The following is a 21,472-nucleotide window of genomic DNA, read 5'->3' as shown; positions in this document are numbered from 1 at the left end:
CCCTTTAGAGAGAGTTTGTTAATGTTTTTAAGAATATTTATTATATATTAAAGAAAAATATTTAACAAGGGTATATTGATGAAGAAATAATTAATCTACTTTAAAATTTGAAAATAGTCTTATAAAAAGAAAAAAGAAAAAAACTAAAATAAATTATAATAGGGACGAGGCAGTACTATTCAAGAGAAATTTACTTTTTCAAGACAGCAATGAGTGGAAAGAGTAAAAAAAAGTTACTGACTCATCATCATCGACTCATCAACTTCGCATATCCCTAAAAAAGAGGAAAAATTGACCCATATATAAGACACCAAACCCACCCGCTAATAAATCAATTTTCGCGCTCACATTTCACACCCTCTCAACTTCTCTCTCTCTCCCTAACAGAAAATGCATCGCCAACCGCAACCACCACCACCTTCCACCGCACGCGCGCGTTGCGCCGGTTGCCGGACCTACTTCTCCGCCGCGCAAGGTGTAGCAGAGTTACCTTGTCCGAAGTGTCAAATGCCGCATGTGTTCTTCGTCGACTCATCCGCAGTGAAAATCCGGTGTTCTTCGTGTAAGGCGGTTGTGAATGCTCCGAGTAATCTTGCTAAGTTTCCGTGTCCGCAATGTCATGTGAGGATTGATGTTCATGTTGATGTTGAAGAAGTTAACGAGGTTTTGTACTTTCGTTACTTTGTTTTTTTTACTGTAGTTGATTTGATTTGATTTGATTTTGACCTAATTTTCAGATTGGGGGAATCTTACGGAGTGAAGGTTGTGTTGATTAGGGAGTGATTTTGCATTGTTTATGTGACTTTGATTTGATTAGATTGCTGTTTAGTTAACTGATGACTGTGTGCCGTTACGAATAAGCTATTTCTTAGGGTCCTAATAATGATTGTTGTGTTGCTTAGAGAATGATTTTAGATTGTTTATGTCACTTAGTTTTGATTAGTTGATGTTGTTATTATGATTATATATATGGTTTACGGTGGCTATTAGGGGCTTGTTTGTTTGGAACTTATTTTGCAGCTTATAAACTAAGCACTTTCTATTTCTATAACACAAGATAAAATGAAGTCAAACTGTTTTTGCATTATATATAAGCCGTTTTTGTAAGCTATCTTGGAGAGTTTATGAAAATAAGATGAAAATAGACTCTGAACCTGTCATAAGTTGTTTTCATAAGTTATCCCAAACAGTGGCACAAGAGCTAGATAAGCTCCAATTAGACAAACCAAACAAGCTGTATACTATTGCGCCCTTGCAAGTCTAGCCTAGAAAGTAGAAACTGCCATAATATATCCATGAGCAGAATCCTAGAGAGACAGTTGGAAAACAATCTGTCCGATAAATGTTCTGGAGAGAGATTCGAATAGAAACCGCAAAATCAACAACTGATTTTAAACGAAAGGCTCTACAATGGTGAAATGTAAAAAACGCAAGAGATAAACCAGAGTTCTATGAACTCCTACCAGAGCTAGGCCCCTAGACCAGAGAGGAACTCTCCTAACAAGTTTCTAACAATATTCGTGAATGAATTACACAATACCCTTCCCTCTCTTTTATAATAGAAATATCCCTAAAATCAAGGAAATATCTCAACTAACTCTTATTACCTACTACAATCTTCTAGAATGTGCCTTATCTTAGTGTTCTATCAGACTCTGAATAAGAAACTAAAAATAAATCAATGGATGACTTCGTTCTCCGTTATTTCTATATTTTCTTCCTTTCTTTAATTTCCCTGTGGAATGTGTTTGTCAATTTCCTTTTAAAGTTATTGTCTTTTTATTTTTCATATCCTTGTATTTGTATCTCATGTTTTTTTTTTTTTTGTTGTCAATATTATAATATATCAGCTGGTTAATGAAGTGGAGCAAGAAGAAGGCGATGGAGGTATCGCCGGAGAAACATTTACAGATTATGTGAGTTAAATACTCTTGGGAGCAATTTATGTTAAACTTTTTTTTGTGTTAATTTATCAAATGGTACATTTTACTGATACCAACGTCTCTTGTTATACAGCGACCATCCAAGCTATCTATTGGATCTCCACACCCAGATCCGATTGTAGAGACATCTTCCTTGTCTGCAGTGCAGCCGCCTGAGCCTACTTATGATCCAAAGATTAAGAATGATTTGGAACGTTCAAAGGCATTGTCATGCTTGCAGATCGAGACATTGGTTTATGCTTGTCAGGTTTCTCTCACCACATGATTAAATATCGATAATAAATAATTATAAATAATTACAATTTAACCTTCATGCTTGTTTCCATGGTAGAGACACCTTCAACACATTCCCAGTGGTGCTAGGGCTGGATTCTTTATTGGAGATGGAGCTGGTGTAGGTAAAGGTCGAACAGTCGCTGGGCTAATCTGGGAGAACTGGCACCATGGAAGGAGAAAAGCCTTGTAAGTTTAAGTCACAATTTGTGCATGTAATCATGGGCATGCTTTTAAGAATTGAGATAAACATTCACTTTTCAACGTGCTTTATTGTTCATGCATACATACTTGTTTGTAATTTCAACTTGGAGTGGGTCTTTTAATTCCTATTTTAATTTTCCAATGATCTTACTCAGGTGGATTTCTGTTGGTTCAGACTTGAAGTTTGATGCCAGGAGAGATTTGGATGACATGGGTGCAAGTTGCATTGCAGGTATGCCTTTTGGGTCTGTAAACTGAAGTCCTATGATATGATTAACTTCTTTTGTAGTTTCATGTAATTATCGTACTGTTAACATAAAAGAAATGGTATTAATCACGGATAGAAGGGGTTCAGTTTCAGTTGTTAAGGAAAGAGTTTAAAGTTGGTAATAATATTAATGAAGATGAAGTGAAAAGTCTTGGGTGTGCGGTGCCACTTCAATTGTTATGCTACATACTCCATCCGTCCCTTTTTATAGGACTATCTAACAAAAATCACAGATATTAAGGAAAAAATGTTGGGAGTAATAAATTTGTTAGAAATGTTTGTGACTATTTTTACCAAATTACCCTTTGCGTATAGATATATTCAATGTTAACTTTTCATATTCCAAGATACATTGATAGAATTAATAAGGGGCATATGTAGAATAAGAGTAATAAAAGCATTTATAAATTTGTAGATGGTCTTATATTTAAGGACAAATTTTTGTTGCTTTGTAAATGATCTTATAATTAGTGACGGAGTGAGTATATTGTTATTAGGTTAATGGAACCTTTTTGAAGATTGACACACACATTGTCATTCTAGGACGTTTTCATTCCAATTGATGATACTGCAAGGGATTGGAGAGCTTCACTTTTTTAACATTATTTTTTGTCTCTTGCGTTTTCTTGTATTTTTGTTTACAATATATCATATCCTCCTATTATTTTTTGCTTTCTTGTGTCTAATAATTCATATGTTATCCAAAAAATAATTTTATCTGATGTTTTGTTGGCTTCCTTGGTTAATTAAGAGTCTTCATTGATTGTTATTGTAATTCTTTTTCTTCACTATTTTGTTTTGTATATTACAAGATTCATTATGCATTTAAATATATTTCTTTCTTGAATCTGTCCAGTGCATGCTTTGAATAAACTGCCTTATACTAAGCTTGATACAAAGTCTGTTGGAGTTAAGGAGGGAGTTATTTTCTCGACATACAGTAGCCTCATAGCATCATCTGACAGAGGTCGTACCCGTATGCAACAGCTTGTGCAGTGGTGTGGACCCGGGTTTGATGGTCTTATAATATTTGATGAGGTATTAGGCTTTTTTAAATGGTGGGACCCCTTCCCGGACCCTGCGTATGCGGGAGCTCTAGTGCACTGGGTTGCCCTTTTTTATTAGCCTTTTTTAAATGGAAATCATTCCTATTGTCAATTCATATTTCCGCTGTTGAATTTTGAGGGATATTGTTATTAAGTGGTATTTTAAGTATTCAATTTATATTTATTACTCTTTATTATTGAAGTGTGAGTGTGGCTTCATTACAGTGTCATAAAGCAAAAAATTTGGTTCCCGAAAAGGATAAGAAGCCGACGAAAACTGGTCAAGCAGTACTTGATATACAGGTTTGTACTCTAGTTGTGTTAATGTTCAATTCAAAATGAAATAATTAGTTTTGAGTGTATGAATTATTCAAAGTTCTTACATTAAAATTTGACAGGCTCAACTACCTGAAGCTCGGGTTGTTTATTGCTCAGCTACTGGTGCATCTGAACCTCGCAATATGGCTTATATGGTTCGTCTTGGCCTTTGGGGAGCTGGGACTTATTTCCCTGATTTTGGTGAATTTCTAGGTAGTGTTCTTTCTCTTATCTTTTCTTTTCCTTTTTAAAATAATAACTATGACTATTCATCTTTTTTCTTCATATTATCTTTTTCCTTATTTCAAAAAATATATACTGATGAAAGAAGATATGCTTTTATAGTTGATCATGTGATTTGGTCACCTGGCATATAAATTACGACAATGTTCAAACTAGTTCAAGTGTTTTTTTTTTCTTCCTGATTTTTAATCCTTATGCAACATGCTGCACGTGGAGATAAATACTCATCTTTTTGTATCAACTGGCACCTGTTTGTGTTTGATATAAAAGGATAATTAATGGGACTGTTTGATTTATTTTCCATTTTCAGTTGGTCTTTTTTTATCATTATAAAAATAACTCCATTTTCATTCTGGTTTTTATATTTAAAATTTTCTCCAGGAAGTGGTGAAAAAAACACTTCCTTCTACAATTTTGAAAACAAGGTAAAAATATGTAATGTAACATTTTTATTTTACAATGAATTTGAAAACATCAACTGAAAATGAAGATAAGAAACTAAGTAAACTGTTCTAATATTTTCAGTTGTATTTTCTTCATGGCTTTGTTGCTCACCTATCGCATTTTGCATGTATTGACCAATAAGAACTGGATGGATATATAAATTGTTATTTGGATTATTAAATATGGGTAATATATCTGTTGGGAATAGAGTGCATGCACAAATTTGCTTATATGTTATGATATTCTAACAAGTCTTGTTTGAATAAAAGGATTATTGATGATTACAAAATTTACGTCCAATTACTTCAAACACGTCAACATATCTAGTATTTACAGCACTCCTTAATCTGGTGAATAGCAATCCACCATTCTAAGTTTGTAAGCGAGTTGGCTGTACTGTTATGCTAGGTTGTCCATTCATGATAGCGGCACAGAGCATCTGACCCCAAAACTTCGATAGCAGTATAGTGTGTCGCAGAATGACTGATATTATAATTTATTTAATATTTATTAAATAATAAATATTATATATATATATATATATATATTAATAATAATATATGTTAATAATAATATATATACACTAAAGAAGTTTTATTAAAATATTTATATTCATGATATATATTGAAATAGTTTTATTTTTTGTTTCACTTTATTCCTTGATTAGAGTTTTTTTTTTTTTTGTTGATAATTTTTTTAGAGCATTTTTTAAACCATATAAACATATCTTTCATATAAATTACTTTTTCATATATACATTTTTACTTTTTTAATCATATTAGAGATAACATGTCCGCCTTTTTAACAAGTACGAAGCAAATGGACACTCTGAAGGTGCCAATGGCTGCAAAAAGGCCAAAAAGATGGACCACACTGAAGGTGGTAAAAAAGGAGACAACAATATTACAAAATATACGCCTATAACTACAAATGCGACCACACATGCAATATTTAAGTTCAATATAAACATATCTTTCATATAAATTATTTTTTCATATATACATTTTTATTTTTTTAATCATATTAGAGATAACATGTCCTCCTTTTTAACAAGTACGAAGCAAATGGACACGCTGAAGGTGCCAAGGGCTGCAAAAAGGCCAAAAAGATGGACCACACTGAAGGTGGTAAAAAAGGAGACAACAATATTACAAAATATACGCCTATAACTACAAATGCGACCACACATGCAATATTTAAGTTCAACTTACTACTGCTGCATCACATAGAGCATTTTGGATATTTTTGTTGTGCGCATATATACCTGTACATGTGGCCATTGACCCTTACCCTGTAATTGTTTAAAGTTCATTAACGAGTGATGAATCCAGGTGCTCTTGAGAAAGGGGGTGTTGGAGCTCTAGAACTAGTTGCAATGGACTTGAAAGCAAGGTTATATGATATTTCTACAAATACATCCACTCTCAGCCATATGCACCTTTACGTATCTGAAATATATATTATTTTGCTTCATTTTCTAATTTCAGGGGGATGTATTTATGTCGCACACTTAGCTACAAGGGTGCTGAGTTTGAAATTATTGACGCACCATTAGATGATAGAATGATGGTATGACCGACTAATTTCTTTGGGCATATTGATGGCTACTCTTTACTGTATTCTGAGGTTGTATTTGTCTTGCTTTGTTAATAGTAATTACCATTAGATGCTCTTTCATTTCAATAATTTATTCTATAGATAACTAAATGAAGAAAACTAAATTCCATCACCAACCTAGCGGTCAATAGTTGCTGGCATGGAGTGGGGCAAAGGCTCTCAACTCCCCAATGTTTGTGGCGGAATGTATTTGTCGGGGTAGAATGCCATAGTTGCACCTGAGTATGGCTTGAATACTACTATAGTAGTTTATATATTGGCATCCAATCCAGAAACTTCATGTCATAATAGCTTCTTTTGCCTTCTCCGTTTCTTCATAAATATAGCTCATGCCTGATTTTGTTTCACCAACCACAAGAATGGGCACTTGAACATGAGGAGCCATGGCTTTTAGACTAAAACACAATTCTAAAATGAGCCACAAGGACAATTTTCACCGCTTGCCTTCCCTAAGCCTTTGATAGGGATTCAAGTATTTGAGCTCGATTCTCTTTCAATTGCTACACCAGTCTTGTGTATTTACATCAGTCTTGTGTATTAAGGCTATTCTTGTAATAGAATTTTGACATCATGGTTTAATAGATAGTTCAGATCTATATATTGTTTTACTCATTCATTTGTCTTTTGAATTCAGTATGCTCATCTGATTATGTACGTTTTTTCTCAAATATCCTAGCATGCGTATAAAAAGGCTACAGAAGTTTGGTTGGATTTGCGTAAGAAGTTGCAGTCTGTCATTGAGTTAATATCTGACAAAATTAACACTAGACAACTATGGCGATCATATTGGGCAAGCCACCAGGTATTAAGTCTAAGTTGTTTCATGGAGACAAGTTCTTCATCTCTATCAGACATTTATTATTTACTGAAGTTTTTGGATCGTCCCTTTTCCTTTTAAAACTGTAGAGATTCTTCAGACATATGTGTATGTCTGCTAAAGTTCCTACTGCAGTGAGACTGGTGAACCAAGCATTAATGGAAGACAAGTGTGTAGTCATAGGTCTGCAGAGTACGGGGGAAGCAAGGACGGAGGAAGCTGTTTCAAAATACGTGTGTATTTGAATTCATTTTAATTTTATTTAAAGCATTTTTCTTGCATTTCAGTTGCATTATGTTATTTATTTATTTACTTATTGTGTTGGGTAGGGCTCTGAATTTGATGACTTTATTTCTGGACCTCGTGAGTTGCTGCTAAAATTTGTTGAAGACAATTTCCCATTGCCACAAAAGCCTGAACTTCTCCCCGGTATCTACATGCCGTGTTTTGTTATATACCTTATATTAATATTAATAATTATGCAATTATTAGTTATTATTTGTTTTTAATTTTACTATAGAAGATGACGGAGTAAAGGAGCTTCAAAGGAAGAGGCACTTGGCAAGTCCTGACGTTTCAGGAAAATCTCGAGTCAGAAAAGTAGCCAAGCTGCAGCCGCCTAGTGATTCTGAAAGTGATGAAGAATCTGAAAGTGAGCTTCAAGCAAATTTTTATTAAACTTTTGCATCTGTCCTTTCTCCTAATGCATCAAATCAGGCTTATTTTCAGCCTTTATATTATATGGGGGTGAGAAAGGGTGCCGATCAACTGCAACAACAACCAGACCTTTTCCCACTAAGTGGGGTTGGCTACATCAATCAAATTACGCCATAATGTTTTATCATAAACCATATTTCGGTCCAACTCATAAATTTCTAAATATTTCTTAATAACTTCCCTTTTAGATTTTCTAGGTCATCTCTCTACATGGCTGAACCACCTAAGCCGATCAACTACCTTGTTTTTAAAAAAATTCAATTTATAAAAATACAATTATGGTTTTTAAAATTCTTTAATTTTTTTTTTTTTGTTATCCTTTATCAATGATAGAATTTATTAGAAGAGGATATATATCTAAGAGTGGAGGATATGGAATTGATCAAAAGTCAAAACAGAAGCACAATGGCCAGTTAGCTTCTAGTTTTTTTTTTTTTTTTTCCATTGAATTAAATTGGGTAAATTTTTTTTGGCGACCACGGTCTGATCTTTTTGGTCATTCTTTCTTCTAAATTTGTTGTGTACTATAACTGTAAGAGGAAGAAATTGGTGCGTTTCTGTCATACTTGAGCACTTTAGTACATTTCAGCTTATTTCGGCCATTTGGGCATGTCATTGGTTATTATTAAGAAAGGGAACTATTTATTATAATGTATAAATAAATAATTACATGCTGTGGTTTGTGAAGATCTGCTATAAGAAAGCTTGTTATTGATAATATCTAAAGTTTTGTTCAAGTGTAGTGTTACCGTGTTAGTAGTATTCAGACACAACAACACTGAATGATTTATTTCACCATTGGCTTGATGCAGCTGCCTCTGTTCCTGATTCTTCTGATTCTGATTACGGACCAGAAGGGAATGAAAGTGGTGCGTTTTCTGTCTCGTGTTATTTATGATTAACTAGTATATCTCTTTTGTACAAAAGTTGCCTTGGGGGGTTGGGTAACTCAACTGGTTTGAGCTAAGGGATTAAAGGAGTTGAGGAGTTAAAAGTCCAGGTTCAAGTCCTGGCAAGGAGAAAACTAATATAACAATTAACATACTAATATTTGCCATTAAAAAAAAAAAAAAATTGCCTTTGGTAAAAGAATTTCACCCTTTTTGTTATTCTGGTTTTGTTTTTGTTATCATCAAGAGCGCTATCATGCATGTTCACATGCTTGTTATTGTGACGGTATCATGCATGTTCTCATGCTTGCTATTGTGAGGAACTGCTAACGAAACTGTTTCTGATTTTAGTGTCTGAAGTTCTTTTAAAATATTAATGGTAGTATTCAGTAAATAAAAAATCGTCATGAAAACCATTTGATTTTAGTATTTTACCATTGTTTGATGCAGCTGCCTCTGGTCTTGAATCTTCCGACTCTGATTATGAGGAGTTTCAGAAATGTGAAATATGTGGCACTGAAGAGGTAATATTTATTGATTATTCTCTGAAAAAGCTTTCTTGAATTGCCCTGATGCCATATGTGTAGGATTCACATATTTTTCTGTGCAGGAAAGGGAAAACTTGTTGCAGTGTTCCCACTGTGGAAAATACGCTCATCACTCATGCTTGGTGCCACCAATTAGCGATTTTGTTCTTGAGGAATGGGCATGTGATTTGTGCAAGGATACAACCGTAAACTATCTCCCTCCTGGAACAGATATAATTGAACTCCAGAAAAGGTTTAAAACTTGGATAATTTTTTTTTAATTTGGCACTCTGGTTTCAATGTCATATTTATCATTTTATGTTTGATAATTTGTTTTAATTTGGCACCATATCTTGAATCAACAAAAATTATTCCACAAAAAGTTAGAAATCAAAAGAGTATGACAGTGATGAATATTTTCGTGGGATTGCTGTAGGTATGACACAGCCATGGAGTGCAAGAAAAATATATTAGAGATGATTTGTGCTTTAGATCTTCCGAACAATCCCTTGGATGATATTATTGATCAGGTAATGATCATTCATTGATTCATCCTCATTTTCCTCTTTAATGCCACAATCCTTTTTAACATCATTTTTTAACTGTCACCTGGCATATAGTTGTTGGTCAATGCTAGTCCAGTAACAATTAAGTAACTGCTATGAATAGATGTCTGTTGTAGCAATTTTATGCTCTGCAATTAATGCTAAAGGCCAGAGAATAGCTCTTTTGATGGATTCTATAAATGAATTTTTAATGCAGTTAGGAGGCCATGACAAAGTTGCAGAAATTACAGGAAGGAAAGGAATGCTTGTCAGGGCCCCTAGTGGAACGGGTGTGTTTTATCAGACTCGAAATACGTGAGTTTCTTAATGTCACCATATCTAATTGATAAACATTGTTTCATGCTTGCTTAATTAGTTGTGTTTCTCTCTTTAGAAAAGATGTCACTGCCGAGATGGTCAACATGAATGAGAAAAAGCTCTTTATGGAAGGTAAGAAGTTAGTGGCCATCATCTCTGAAGCAGGATCAGCTGGCGTTTCGTTGCAGGCAGACCGAAGAGTGATAAATCAGGTAATCAAACTTTTTGAAAATATTTCTATCCATTGAATCACCAGTGTTTTCTGTCATTATTTGATGGCTTTTGCAAATATTCTGCTCAGAAGCTAGTGATATTATCTTGTGAACTTTTCAATTGATTTATTCTTTTGCTGTTTTTTTCCTTTGACCTTTACAAAATAGAAAAGAAGGGTTCACTTGACTCTTGAACTTCCATGGAGTGCCGACCGAGCAATTCAGCAGTTTGGAAGAACACATAGATCCAATCAAGTCTCAGCACCAGAATACAGGTAACTAAGCATTGTTAATATTTGGGCCTAACTCATCCTTACAAAACCAGCTTGTATGGTAAAGAGTGCCACTCTTTATAAATTCTTTAGAAGAGTCCTATCAATCCAATGTGGGACTTGGGTTTTTCTCAGTACACGGCAATTAGGAAAAACCCAAGTCCCACATTGGATACATAGGACTCTTGATAAGAGTTTATAAAGAGAGACACTCCTCACCTTACAAGCCGGTTTTGTAAGGATAAGTTAGGTCCAATTTCAACATGGTATAAGAGTCTTATTGATTTAGGCCACCTACCATTTATACACGCACCAAGCCCAATAGTGCTGGGCGTGAAAGGGTGTATTGGAAAAAACCCAAGTCCCACATTGGATAGATAGGACTCTTGATAAGAATTTATGAAGAGAGGCACTCCTCACCTTACAAATCCCGTTTGTATGGATGAGTAAGGCTCATTTTCAACAAGCATTATTGATTAATTTGGTTTCTGAATTGTGTATAATGATGTACATGCACCACCTGTTTGCTTTGCCTCTGCTATTTATATTTTAGGGACTAAATTGATGTATTTCATATACTTTAGGGGGTACTTATTGTATTTATATAGTTTAGGGACTAAATTGTAGAGGGAGTGATGGTTTAGGGATTACACTAATGGTTGGGTTACTTGATGTATTTATATAGTTTAGGGACTAAAGTTGTAGAGGCCTAGAGGGAGTGGTGGTTTAGGGATTAAACTGATGGTTGGGTTACTTATTGTATTTATATAGTTTAGGGACTAAATTGTAGAGGGAGTAGTTGTTTAGGGATTACACTGATGATTTATTTTAATTGAACATGCGTTTCCCCAAAAAATGCCTCCCCACTCTCTCACCAATTCTCCATGTCATAAAATTTCCTCACTGTCCCCACCTTCTTGTAGAATATACTTTCAGTATAGGAAGCTTGCTATGACGCAGCTTCAACAGTCAATCCTCGTCTGAATCCTTTAAATCATTCAGCCCTAGGTTTCTATCTAGTGTGAACTGTATGATACTATGTCATGGAAATCTTTTTGAGCTACTCCCTTCAGTCTCATATATTAGCAACAAAAGTTCAAATTTGTTGGTCTCAAATAGAACCGAAATTCAACTGTGAATGCTATAATTAATGCAGTTTTACCCAATTTATCCTTGAAAGAAATCAATATTTGTTTTTCCAGCTATTGATGTATCCATGAAATTAGCATGTTTCCCACGTCCGTTATCCAAGAAGCATGAATTGTCTTTGGTCATAAGTCCAAGGGTCATGGGAGAGGCCAAAATACTTGTATTGTGATTGGTTTTGCAATAAATATAAAGACAAGGGGAAAATGGGAAACATTATTTATTAATTTCCATTGCTTAAATGCAATTAACCAACTTTCTTAAAGGTGTGCATTTTTTTCTTCCGTTGCTTAAATATAGGCTTAATTGCATGTTTGGTCCCTTATGTTTATTTTAGGTTTTAAGTTGGATTCTTATGTTTTAAAAGTTTCAAGTTGGTCCTTTATGTTTTAACAGTTTCATGTTGGTTCAAAACATTACTCACATTAGAATAAGTTAGTCCCTTCCAGGAGACCAACCTAAAGACTTGTATTGTGATTGGTTTTGCAATAAATATAAAGACTAGGGGAAAATGGGAAACATTATTTATTAATTTCCATTGCATAAATGCAATTAACCAACTTTCTGAAAGGTGTGCATTTTTTTTTCCGTTGCTTAAATATAAGACAAGTGTGCATTTTTTTTCCTGTTGCTTAAGTATAAGACCGGAGAGAGTAAGAGAGAAGCACTTTAAATCTGATTTGAAATGGTTGCAGTGACAGGCGCTGTTGATACTCTACCTAGATGCTACACCTGCTTGACACAATTTCTTATCCTTGTAAATTTTCTTTAGGTTACTATTTTCAAACCTTGGTGGAGAACGCCGGTTTGCATCAGCTGTTGCTAAGAGATTAGAATCCCTTGGAGCTTTGACTCAGGGAGATCGTAGGTAAGTGGGATTATCAGTTGTGTTTTCAGTGAGCCAACATGGATAAATTTTAACATGTTAGCTGATGTTGTTTCTGTGTACATTACAGGGCAGGGCCTTCGTTAAGTGCATATAATTATGATAGTCCTTATGGGAAGAGAGCACTGATGCTTTTGTACAATGGAATACTGGAGCGGGTAATTAATTTTTGTTGAAATTAACAAATGTGCATATTGACAATAAGTTTAATAAGAAATGAACAGGTCCAATCCATCTACTGATAAAAGTAATTAATTGTGCAGGATCCCCTTCCTGTTGTACCTCCAGGATGCTTATCTGACAGACCAGGTACAATCAAAGATTTTATTATGCAGGCAAAAGCTGCTCTTCTTTCCGTTGGAATTTTTAAGGACGACGGCCTTGGTAATTCATTATTTCCCCTTGTCTAATGTTAGATTGAATAGGTATATAATAATGGTGATATCTAATCAATATATATTTCAGGTTTCATCATTTACTGCCGTGAAGTTTATGATACCACATTATCTGTGTTTTTCTCATTATTAAATGTTGACTTCTTATATTTATAGGAGATGATGATATGAATTGCTACATTGATGATAAAAATGATATACACAATCTTGGACGATTTCTCAACCGGCTTTTAGGAATAGCTCCTGAAACTCAGAATAGGTTTGTATTTTGTGATTGAAATGATTTGATACTTCTACTTCAGCATTTGGTTGAATACACTAATTTTTTCTGTATCAACAGGCTATTTGAGTTATTTGTGAATATCTTGGATCTTCTTGTTAATAAAGCTCGCATTGAAGGTAACCTTGATACAGGCATTGTTGACTTGAAAGCTAATGTCATTGAACTGCAAGGGACTCCAAAGGTATTTATTTTTATCCTAAACTTCTTGCTGCCATTCATTTTCGTATGTTATTGCATAGAAAATTTAAGACTGAAGATAAATTTCCTTTGATGCAGACAGTCTATGTTGATCAAATGAGCGGGGCTTCAACTATTCTGTTCACATTCACCTTGGATCGTGGGGTTTCATGGGAGGTACATATGCTTTCTCAGATATCCTAACTAAGTTACACTTTACTCTAACACACATATTTTGCTGATATCATTTACGCATCAGTTGGCAAATACCATGCTGAATGAGAAGCAGAAGGTTGGATTTTGTTCAACTGGTGATGGCTTCTATAAGTCCAAGAGGGAGTGGTTGGGAAAACGTCATGTTATTTTAGCATTTGAAAGGTATCGTTTCTGGTTTTTGTTGTAGTTGTTATATGACTATTCAATTAATAAATTAAAGTTTATTTGAATCGTTTATTTTGTCCAGCATTATAGAATCACTTTCTCATTGACTATTAACTGCCTAACATTTAGTCCCATGTAACATTGTATTTTTTTTTTTTTTTTTTTTTTTTTTTATAGTTATAACTTGGTGGTAAATTTCCTTTAAGCTTGAGTGGTACTTTTTCCATCATAACATAAAATTACACTTGAAGTATTGCTCTATTCTATCTACCTCACTTGAATCCTAGACATTACATGCATCTCTATTTCTTTCTTATTGTATTAGTTGGACCCTTGATTTTCATCCCAAAAGTATACCTTTGCTACATTTTGCATTTCATGAATTCTATTTTACTTCTATTAAAACGACAGCCATTTGTTTCCAATACTTAACTTCACAGCTTTAACTGTCCATTTACTTATTTTCTCAACTCTCCAACTAAGGTTTTGTTATATATGACAAATATGGATTGTGACAATATCTCTTGGACGTGTTAAATAAACACGTTTACCTCTGAAAGAAGAGGATAAGGGCTCAAAGGGATAAATTTCTTTCGGCACAAAACTAAGAAAGGATCAGAGAAATTAAATAAAGTTATTCGTATATATGTATTTATCTGTGTGTGATTGATTAGTCTTTCAATTTCTGAATCCAAGCAATACATAGTTACTCATGATGAACCTGTAGATGTTGAGGGGATGCAATCCCCAGTCAATTACTTCCTCCGGCTTTATTTATAAGCAAAAGTTTTTGTTTCACACTTTAAGAAAGTAGTTTTATTTACTAAAAAATCATTTACTATAATAGTTATCACATTAAATTTGTTTTGTGACTACACGGAGTACATAATAAAGCTTTCTGGTTTCATTTACTGATGTCAGTATGTTTGTTCTTTATATTTCAGTTCGGCTCCATCTATGTATAAGATAGTTCGTCCTCCTACCGGAGAATCAACTCGGTATGTATTTCAGTTACTTGTCCTTATAGTTTAATTTTCTGGTTTACCCATTTTCTCCTGCAATTGTAGGGATATGCATCTGCTAGAATTAACTAGAAAATATTCAAAAGTTTCATCTTTAAAGGAGGCCCAAATTGGTTGGGAAACCGAATATGAAGCTTCATTTAAACAGGTATGTCTATCCTAATTTATTTCTTGTAATTGTAACTTCATGCAAGGAAATTAATATAAACAGGGTACATATTGAGCTATTAAGTATTTAGGAATGGGAATAATCCCTTGCAGTTAGAGACTAGCTTACAGTTGAGACTGATCTGAGTATGGAAACCAGAACACAAAACAAAGCAGTAGGAAAATATAATAAAACAGAATGATAGAACTCCTCCCTGAGACCAGCAGGTCTGCCCAACCAATTTTCTTAGTATGTCCATTTCCAAATGGTTACCCATATTGCACTTCCCCATCCCCTCAGTCACACCTGTTCCCTTGTAGTTATCTCTCTCAAATGAATTATCCTCCTCTAGCTGGACCCTTCCCATCATCATTCTCTCATATACGTTTAGGCCTTCATCATTATCTCTGGGCCTTCTCCTATTGGAAGACATTGTTGCTTGTTCATTGTTGTCAACTTGTGGCCTAATTGGCCCATATGGAACGTAACCATTCATTTATTATCGATTTTACGATAAGATAAAGTTGTATTCTACCTTGTTGTATCATATATAGAATTTAAAATCTCATCTACATGTGCATGTTAATGTGCACTCACTCATTTATATTTTTCAAATTCATATTATCTCACATTTTTGACTTATTACTTTTGTGTTCAGTGCATGCATGGTCCCAATTGTAAGATTGGTAAGTTCTGTTCAGTTGGCTCAAGAATACAGCAAGTAAATGTCTTAGGTGGTGTTATTCTTCCTGTTTGGGGAAACATAGATAAGGCGCTCTCTAAGCAGGTATTTCACCCATCCATAAAACATTCATGAGAAAGAACATATTTTGCAGATATTATAAATATTAATTTTTGTATGTTGTATCAATTTGTCAATTTTTGATATCTTTTAGATCTGATCGTTTGAGTTTTTAATTGGTGATGTGGCAGTGTGAAAATTGTAAAAGATATCTTTTGTTGTAATATAATATGATATAAGTAACTTTTATAGTAACGAGGATGTGTCACATGATAAATTGGTACATATAGTGAATCTAAAGGATCTAAGACTTGGTTAGTATATTCTAGAAGGGGCAAGAAGGGAAATTGTGGCTAGTTGTTATAAGATGATGACGTGGTCAGAAAAGGAGAGCACACAACTACTTCCACATTATGAGGAGTGAAGGGGAGAATGTGAGAGAGTACCCTTGATTATTGTTAGAACGTTAGAATAAGCAGCTGTAGCCTGCTTATAAGAGCTCTGCTCTGGTCAGAATCTAGGAAGAGTTTTCCATTTTTCTGTAATTACTCCATTAATCATACATCAATAAGCTCTCTTTATCTTACTTCTCTCTGTTATTATATTTAGCTTAAAATGTAATGGTCATTTTTTCATGCAAAAGACTTCTAACTGCAAATAAAAATATGTACAGGCCCGATACATGCATAAGAGGCTACGCATTGTTCGTGTTGAAACTACATCAGATAACAGACATATAGTAGGGCTTCTTGTTCCTAATGCAGCAGTTGAAACTGTGCTTCAAGGTTTTTTTCTCTCTCCACACCTACCACCTTTTTTTGAAAAGCACACTGGCACATGGACTTGCTTTGATGGTTTGTTTTCATAGAAGGAAAAGGAAATATTTCCCATTACAATTGATATTATGTTCAGATTTCAAAAAATGCTGTTATCATGCTTTTCAATCAATAACTTAAGGACCCATTTGGCGGTCAAGATAGGGTATAGACAGATATGATAAGATAGTTTAATAAGGATATGATAGGATATGGATATTGCTCAAAATTTACAAATTTAAATCATTAAGTACTGCTTTGCCTTTAGGTGTGGATTGCTAAAAGAAATCAGCGCATCAATTAATCATCCAAAGTTTAAAATACAAAAGAAGCCTAAGGGTATCTATAATTCAAAGATAATATAATCTTAAACTTATATAAATCATAGTCTTAGTAAAATTTCAATTTTTTTAAACTGGATATCCGATTTAGGTAAAAACCTTGGAAGGAAGGAAATGTTTCAATTTCCTAAATAATATAATCATCAATTTTATTAAGAAATCCTAAATTTATTTTGCACATACAAACATGCATACACATTTGCAAAGGGATCAGATGTTTTCCTTTCTGCAATTGTTTCTTATCTATAATTTCTACTGTTTACAAGAATGTTAAAATTTATAATAGGGCTCCCACTGGGTTATATCATCATATGATGCTGTAACGGCAAGTTGTTTCAGATTAGGAATGAATGCTTACCAGAATAGTTTCTTTTGACTAGACTAGAATAGTTGATTCTGAGAAATCAGTGTCAATTTGACAGAAAAATTCTCAATAAGGGAATACTGTTTCTTTTTCCTTTTATATTTTCGCAACAATAAAACCCATGCCCAACCAGAATGGATTTTGACTTTTGTTCCTATGAAAGACTTAAACATTAAAATCTTAATATTCTTGGTTGTAAATATGGCATAGACTCTTTTGATTTTGGTCAAATTATTTTTTCCAAGATGATGCATATACTTATATATCTGCTTTTGACATCTTCTGTAGGTTTATCATACGTTATAGAACTGGATGATTGACCCGAGGCATCAGTCTTCCCTTTTCTTGAAGATCACAAGCACTTTTTTTTTTTAGTTAAAGGCTTAAGTTTGTTGCTGATTTTGAGGAAATGAAAGCCCCTGTTCTCATTGACATCTAACACGATTCTGCAATCTCCATTTCAATCTTTTGATTACATCATCCAGTTGTGTATAATTCAAAGTTGTATATTTATATGGGTGATCATTGAAATAGGAAAATACTATAGATGGATTCGCTTTAACATATGATATATGAACTCAATTGTCATATGTTAGACATTATTATTTTTTGTTTGAAAAATGACATGCTACACATTATAATCAGATATAAAATACATATTTCTTTTGTGCAACATTGATTGACCCAAACTTATTAAAGTACTTGCAAACAAAACTTAAGTTGTACCATTATCAAATCAACATATAAAAGGAGCATCAACATGGTTGTCACTACAATAGAGCCCTGGCTTCTGACTGTAACCTTGCCTATGAAGTTTCTTTCTAGCCTTCAATATAACCTCTCGATTTGTAACTACACCATCTTTCTCTGCAATTATAGCTTGTATGGCATTGCTAAAAGCTCCATAAGCTTCCTCAGAATTTCCATTAGGACTTGCATCTGCTGAAGTTTGGTCAGTTTGGCAACCACTCAGTAGAATTCCACCATCAACGATGCTGCGCTTAGTTGATGTAGCATATGTTTCTGGTGCACTCTTGACTGGATTTTCGTATTCCTCATCACTGTCATGCAACTTATATTCAAGAAGCCCTTGTGCAAGATTGTTTACCAGCCCTAAAATTCCACTATGGCCTCCACTCTCACCACCTTGAAGTTTGTTCAAGACAAACTTAATGAAGTTCTTAACTTTAGGACTAGCATCTTCCCCAAAGATATCAAATAGTGTAGGTCTTAGTTTCCCAATTTCTATATCATCTTTTCCTGTTTTCTGCTTTAGTATGTCAATAAGAGTTGAAAGAGGCAAAGCCCTATTCTTGACATAGCGGTGGTTCACATGATGAAGTTCAACATCTTTTTCTCCAATTCCACTCTTGTATTGGTGGCACAATTCTGTTGGAATTTCCGTATCCACAGCCCTGTGAAGGAAGTTTTTGAAGCCTGGAGATGAATTTTGTCCTCCTTCCTTTGTGCTCTCTCCTATTTGCTCTTTTGCTGATTCAATCAATCCACCACTGTGGCAAGAATCTGATACGATTGTGATCCTACAACTTTTAGGTACTTTTTCTACAAAATCCCTGAAATCTTCATCTGTTTGACAACCAAAATAACAGTTAACATTTCTTGACAGAGTCATGCCAATGAAGTTTCATTTTGCAGAAAAATTGTTATTGGTTTGCATTATACCGAGTTAAAAGATAAGATTACAACAAAATTTAATAATACTATTATTTTGTTAAATCTAGAATACGTTATATGTTATATTTTTTGTTGCTGATTTCTAGTTTTCTTTTAAAGGTAATTTCTAGTTGTCATACTAAAAATAAATTGTATAGTTTTTTTTTTTTGACAAAAAATAAATAAATTGTACTGTTATTATAAGATTAAAAAAAACATAGGAAACCTGTACCAAAAAAATAACATAAAAAACATCCAAGATTTTATTTTTTTGATAGAACAAAACATGAAGTTAAGAGTCACCAAAATTTGAGGCCAGTTTATAAGAAAATAATCAAATTTTAAGAACATTAAATAAAAATCAACAAAATCACAACATTCTTCTAACACAATAAACATCACTAATTCTTTCTTCAGCATTTTTTTGTTTACTTGTCAAATGTTTATAGTATCGCTCTCAACTGCGATTCCAAATAAATTTCAAGTAGTCCTTTTTTTTGGTACAGCATTTCAATTAATCTTTAACTAGAACGATGAAAGTGAATCAAATTATTTTTTTAATTCATTTTATTGTTCTAGTTTTTTTAAGGAAAAAAACTAGTTTTTTTAAGGAAAAAAACTAGAACAATAAAATGAATTAAAAAAATAATTCGATTAACTTTTAGTTTTCTTAAACAAGTTTTTTTTTTTTAGTTTTTGATATAATAAACAAGTTTTTCTTAAATCATACAATCTTGGACATAATTTATACTTCCTTGTGCTGAAAACAATAATAAATTTTAATAGTACCAGTAGTAATTTCCTCAAAAAAAAAAATAGTAGCAGTAGTAATAGCAGAGGACATAAAACATAAAGTAGAAGAGAGTAGAATATTAACCAGTGATAAGATTCATATCTGTCGGAACTATGCACTCATCATAGCCAGTATCATCGTCCTCCCCGGTCTCAGCAGGGAGACGGGTTCCATGACCACTGTAGTGGACGAAGAACACGTCACCAGGTTGAGCCGATCGAACCAACCTAGACATGGCAAATCGAATGTTCTTTCCAGTAGGTTGGGTGTAAGAATGGTCCGTGTCAATGAGAACTGTGATATCCTTATCTGAGAATCCATATTTGTGAATGAGGCATTTGTGCATCCTCCACACATCGTTAATGCACCCTTTTAGCTCAGCCTTTGTGCCTGGATAGTTGCACCCTATCAATACTGCCTTCTTAGCCATTTCATGCATGCAACTGGTCACCTCTCCAATCTCTCCCTTATTATCTTTGAATTTTAGAGAGGAATGAGGCAATGGGTTGGTATGATCATTGTGTTATATTTATACTAAGAACAACAGGAAAACGGAATTTGTAAAGGTTTTATCATTTGTATTAAATTATTAATGAAAAAGGTTAAAATTAATACAGTTTAATTATTGGGTGACTGGATCGTAATGATTTTAATGTTTTATCATAAAGAGATTATATGCTTTTTTACTTATTTTTATTTATATGGAAACTGAATCCCAATGTTTTTAATGCTTTATCATAAAGAGATTATATGGTTTTTTACTTATTTTTATTTATGGTAGATTGTATCATATCTAGAAACTGGATTTTAATGTTTTTAATAATTTATCTTTTTTTTTGACTCCATATATAATTTATCTTTTTCTTTTTGACTCAATTGATTTTTTTTTTTTTTGACAAATTTGACTCAATTGAATGATTTCTCATAAAAGAAATTATTTATTTTTTACTCCAAAAGAAATTTCATTTTTTATTCTAAAAGAAATTGTTATTATTATTCTTGTTAGGTAGATGAAAAATAATCATTGAAATTCACACACATAAGTAGAGGGGCTAGAGTTCAAACCTCGGTCATGATGTTATTGAATTTGTCATTTTAGTTTTTTCTTCTTCCATATCCCATCTTGTATTAACTATATTATTATTAATGAAATGCAATGAACATGTTTCCTTCAAAAAAAAAGTTTTTTCTTATTATTTATAAACTTGTCAATGTTGTTTATGAAAAAATTGGTTATGAGGATGCAATTTTTGTTAATAATTTATAAATTAACATAAAAACTTATTTATTTGCACAATCTATTTTACAAAGGCTCAAGATAACCCTTACCCAAACGGACTCTAAATCTTAATGGAATGCTAGCTCTTCGGTGATTGTTTGTTTCCACTTTATTTCTATAAAAGCATTTTAATTTAAACAAATAGTAAAACATAAAAAAAAAATTACGTTATCTTAAATAACACATCTATTATATCTGAAATATCAACTATATGATCATATAACCTTCACTTCCATATGTGATTTTGAGCAAACTCGTGTGACCCTTATTTTCACCATTCTGAGTATGGTGCTCTTATCTCGGGCTGGAATTTCCAACACACCCCATCACGCTCCGACTCAATAGGTATGAAGTGTGGCAAAGCGGAATCCC

At 33.4% G+C, this 21,472-nt stretch overlaps 2 protein-coding genes across 3 annotated transcripts; one reads left to right on the top strand and one right to left on the bottom strand.

Moving 5' to 3' along the window:
• Positions 1-333: 333 nt before the first annotated feature.
• LOC146948807 (protein FORGETTER 1-like) lies at positions 334-18,027 on the top strand. 2 transcript variants are annotated; one of them, XM_085745000.1, is made up of 33 exons: positions 334-663; positions 1,851-1,916; positions 2,017-2,190; positions 2,275-2,405; positions 2,576-2,652; positions 3,545-3,726; positions 3,960-4,037; positions 4,133-4,265; positions 6,071-6,131; positions 6,227-6,308; positions 7,033-7,158; positions 7,263-7,406; positions 7,503-7,602; positions 7,697-7,825; positions 8,703-8,759; positions 9,231-9,304; positions 9,391-9,560; positions 9,744-9,837; positions 10,070-10,167; positions 10,247-10,382; positions 10,551-10,657; positions 12,573-12,668; positions 12,757-12,844; positions 12,950-13,070; positions 13,238-13,340; positions 13,422-13,545; positions 13,641-13,718; positions 13,801-13,919; positions 14,867-14,920; positions 14,990-15,092; positions 15,751-15,879; positions 16,508-16,619; positions 17,643-18,027. In XM_085745000.1, the coding sequence occupies exons 1-33, from the start codon at positions 391-393 to the stop codon at positions 17,672-17,674; spliced, it is 3,651 nt and encodes a 1,216-aa protein (XP_085601126.1). In that variant the 5' UTR covers positions 334-390; the 3' UTR covers positions 17,675-18,027. The 2 variants fall into 2 exon arrangements, with proteins under 2 accessions (XP_085601126.1, XP_085601125.1); XM_085744999.1 differs by having other exon boundaries at positions 7,694-7,825.
• LOC146948806 (metacaspase-5-like) lies at positions 17,966-20,333 on the bottom strand. The gene is made up of 2 exons (XM_085745001.1): positions 19,906-20,333; positions 17,966-18,941 (listed from the first exon to the last, which is right to left on the bottom strand). Exons 1-2 carry the CDS (start codon positions 20,258-20,260, stop codon positions 18,091-18,093), a joined length of 1,206 nt encoding a protein of 401 aa, XP_085601127.1. The 5' UTR covers positions 20,261-20,333; the 3' UTR covers positions 17,966-18,090.
• Between the last annotated feature and the right edge of the window lie 1,139 nt (positions 20,334-21,472).

The sequence above is a fragment of the Medicago sativa genome, chromosome 2, assembly GCF_051527215.1.
Source record: "Medicago sativa cultivar Bolivia chromosome 2, Bolivia_mono, whole genome shotgun sequence".
Classification (NCBI taxonomy): Eukaryota; Viridiplantae; Streptophyta; class Magnoliopsida; order Fabales; family Fabaceae; genus Medicago; species Medicago sativa.
This window is presented reverse-complemented; position numbering and strand designations above follow the sequence as displayed.

What these genes read in the sequence shown, in the direction of transcription:
- LOC146948807 (XM_085744999.1), top strand. Translation starts at nt 391, where the DNA reads ATGCATCGCCAACCGCAACCACCACCACCTTCCACCGCACGCGCGCGT. An exon ending in AACTGCAAGGGACTCCAAAG is followed by an intron (nt 13,546 to 13,640) that starts GTATTTATTTTT and finishes CCTTTGATGCAG; the next exon opens with ACAGTCTATGTTGATCAAAT. An exon ending in ATAAGGCGCTCTCTAAGCAG is followed by an intron (nt 15,880 to 16,507) that starts GTATTTCACCCA and finishes AAATATGTACAG; the next exon opens with GCCCGATACATGCATAAGAG.
- LOC146948806 (XM_085745001.1), bottom strand. Translation starts at nt 20,260, where the DNA reads ATGCATGAAATGGCTAAGAAGGCAGTATTGATAGGGTGCAACTATCCA. An exon ending in AGATATGAATCTTATCACTG is followed by an intron (nt 18,942 to 19,905) that starts GTTAATATTCTA and finishes GTTGTCAAACAG; the next exon opens with ATGAAGATTTCAGGGATTTT.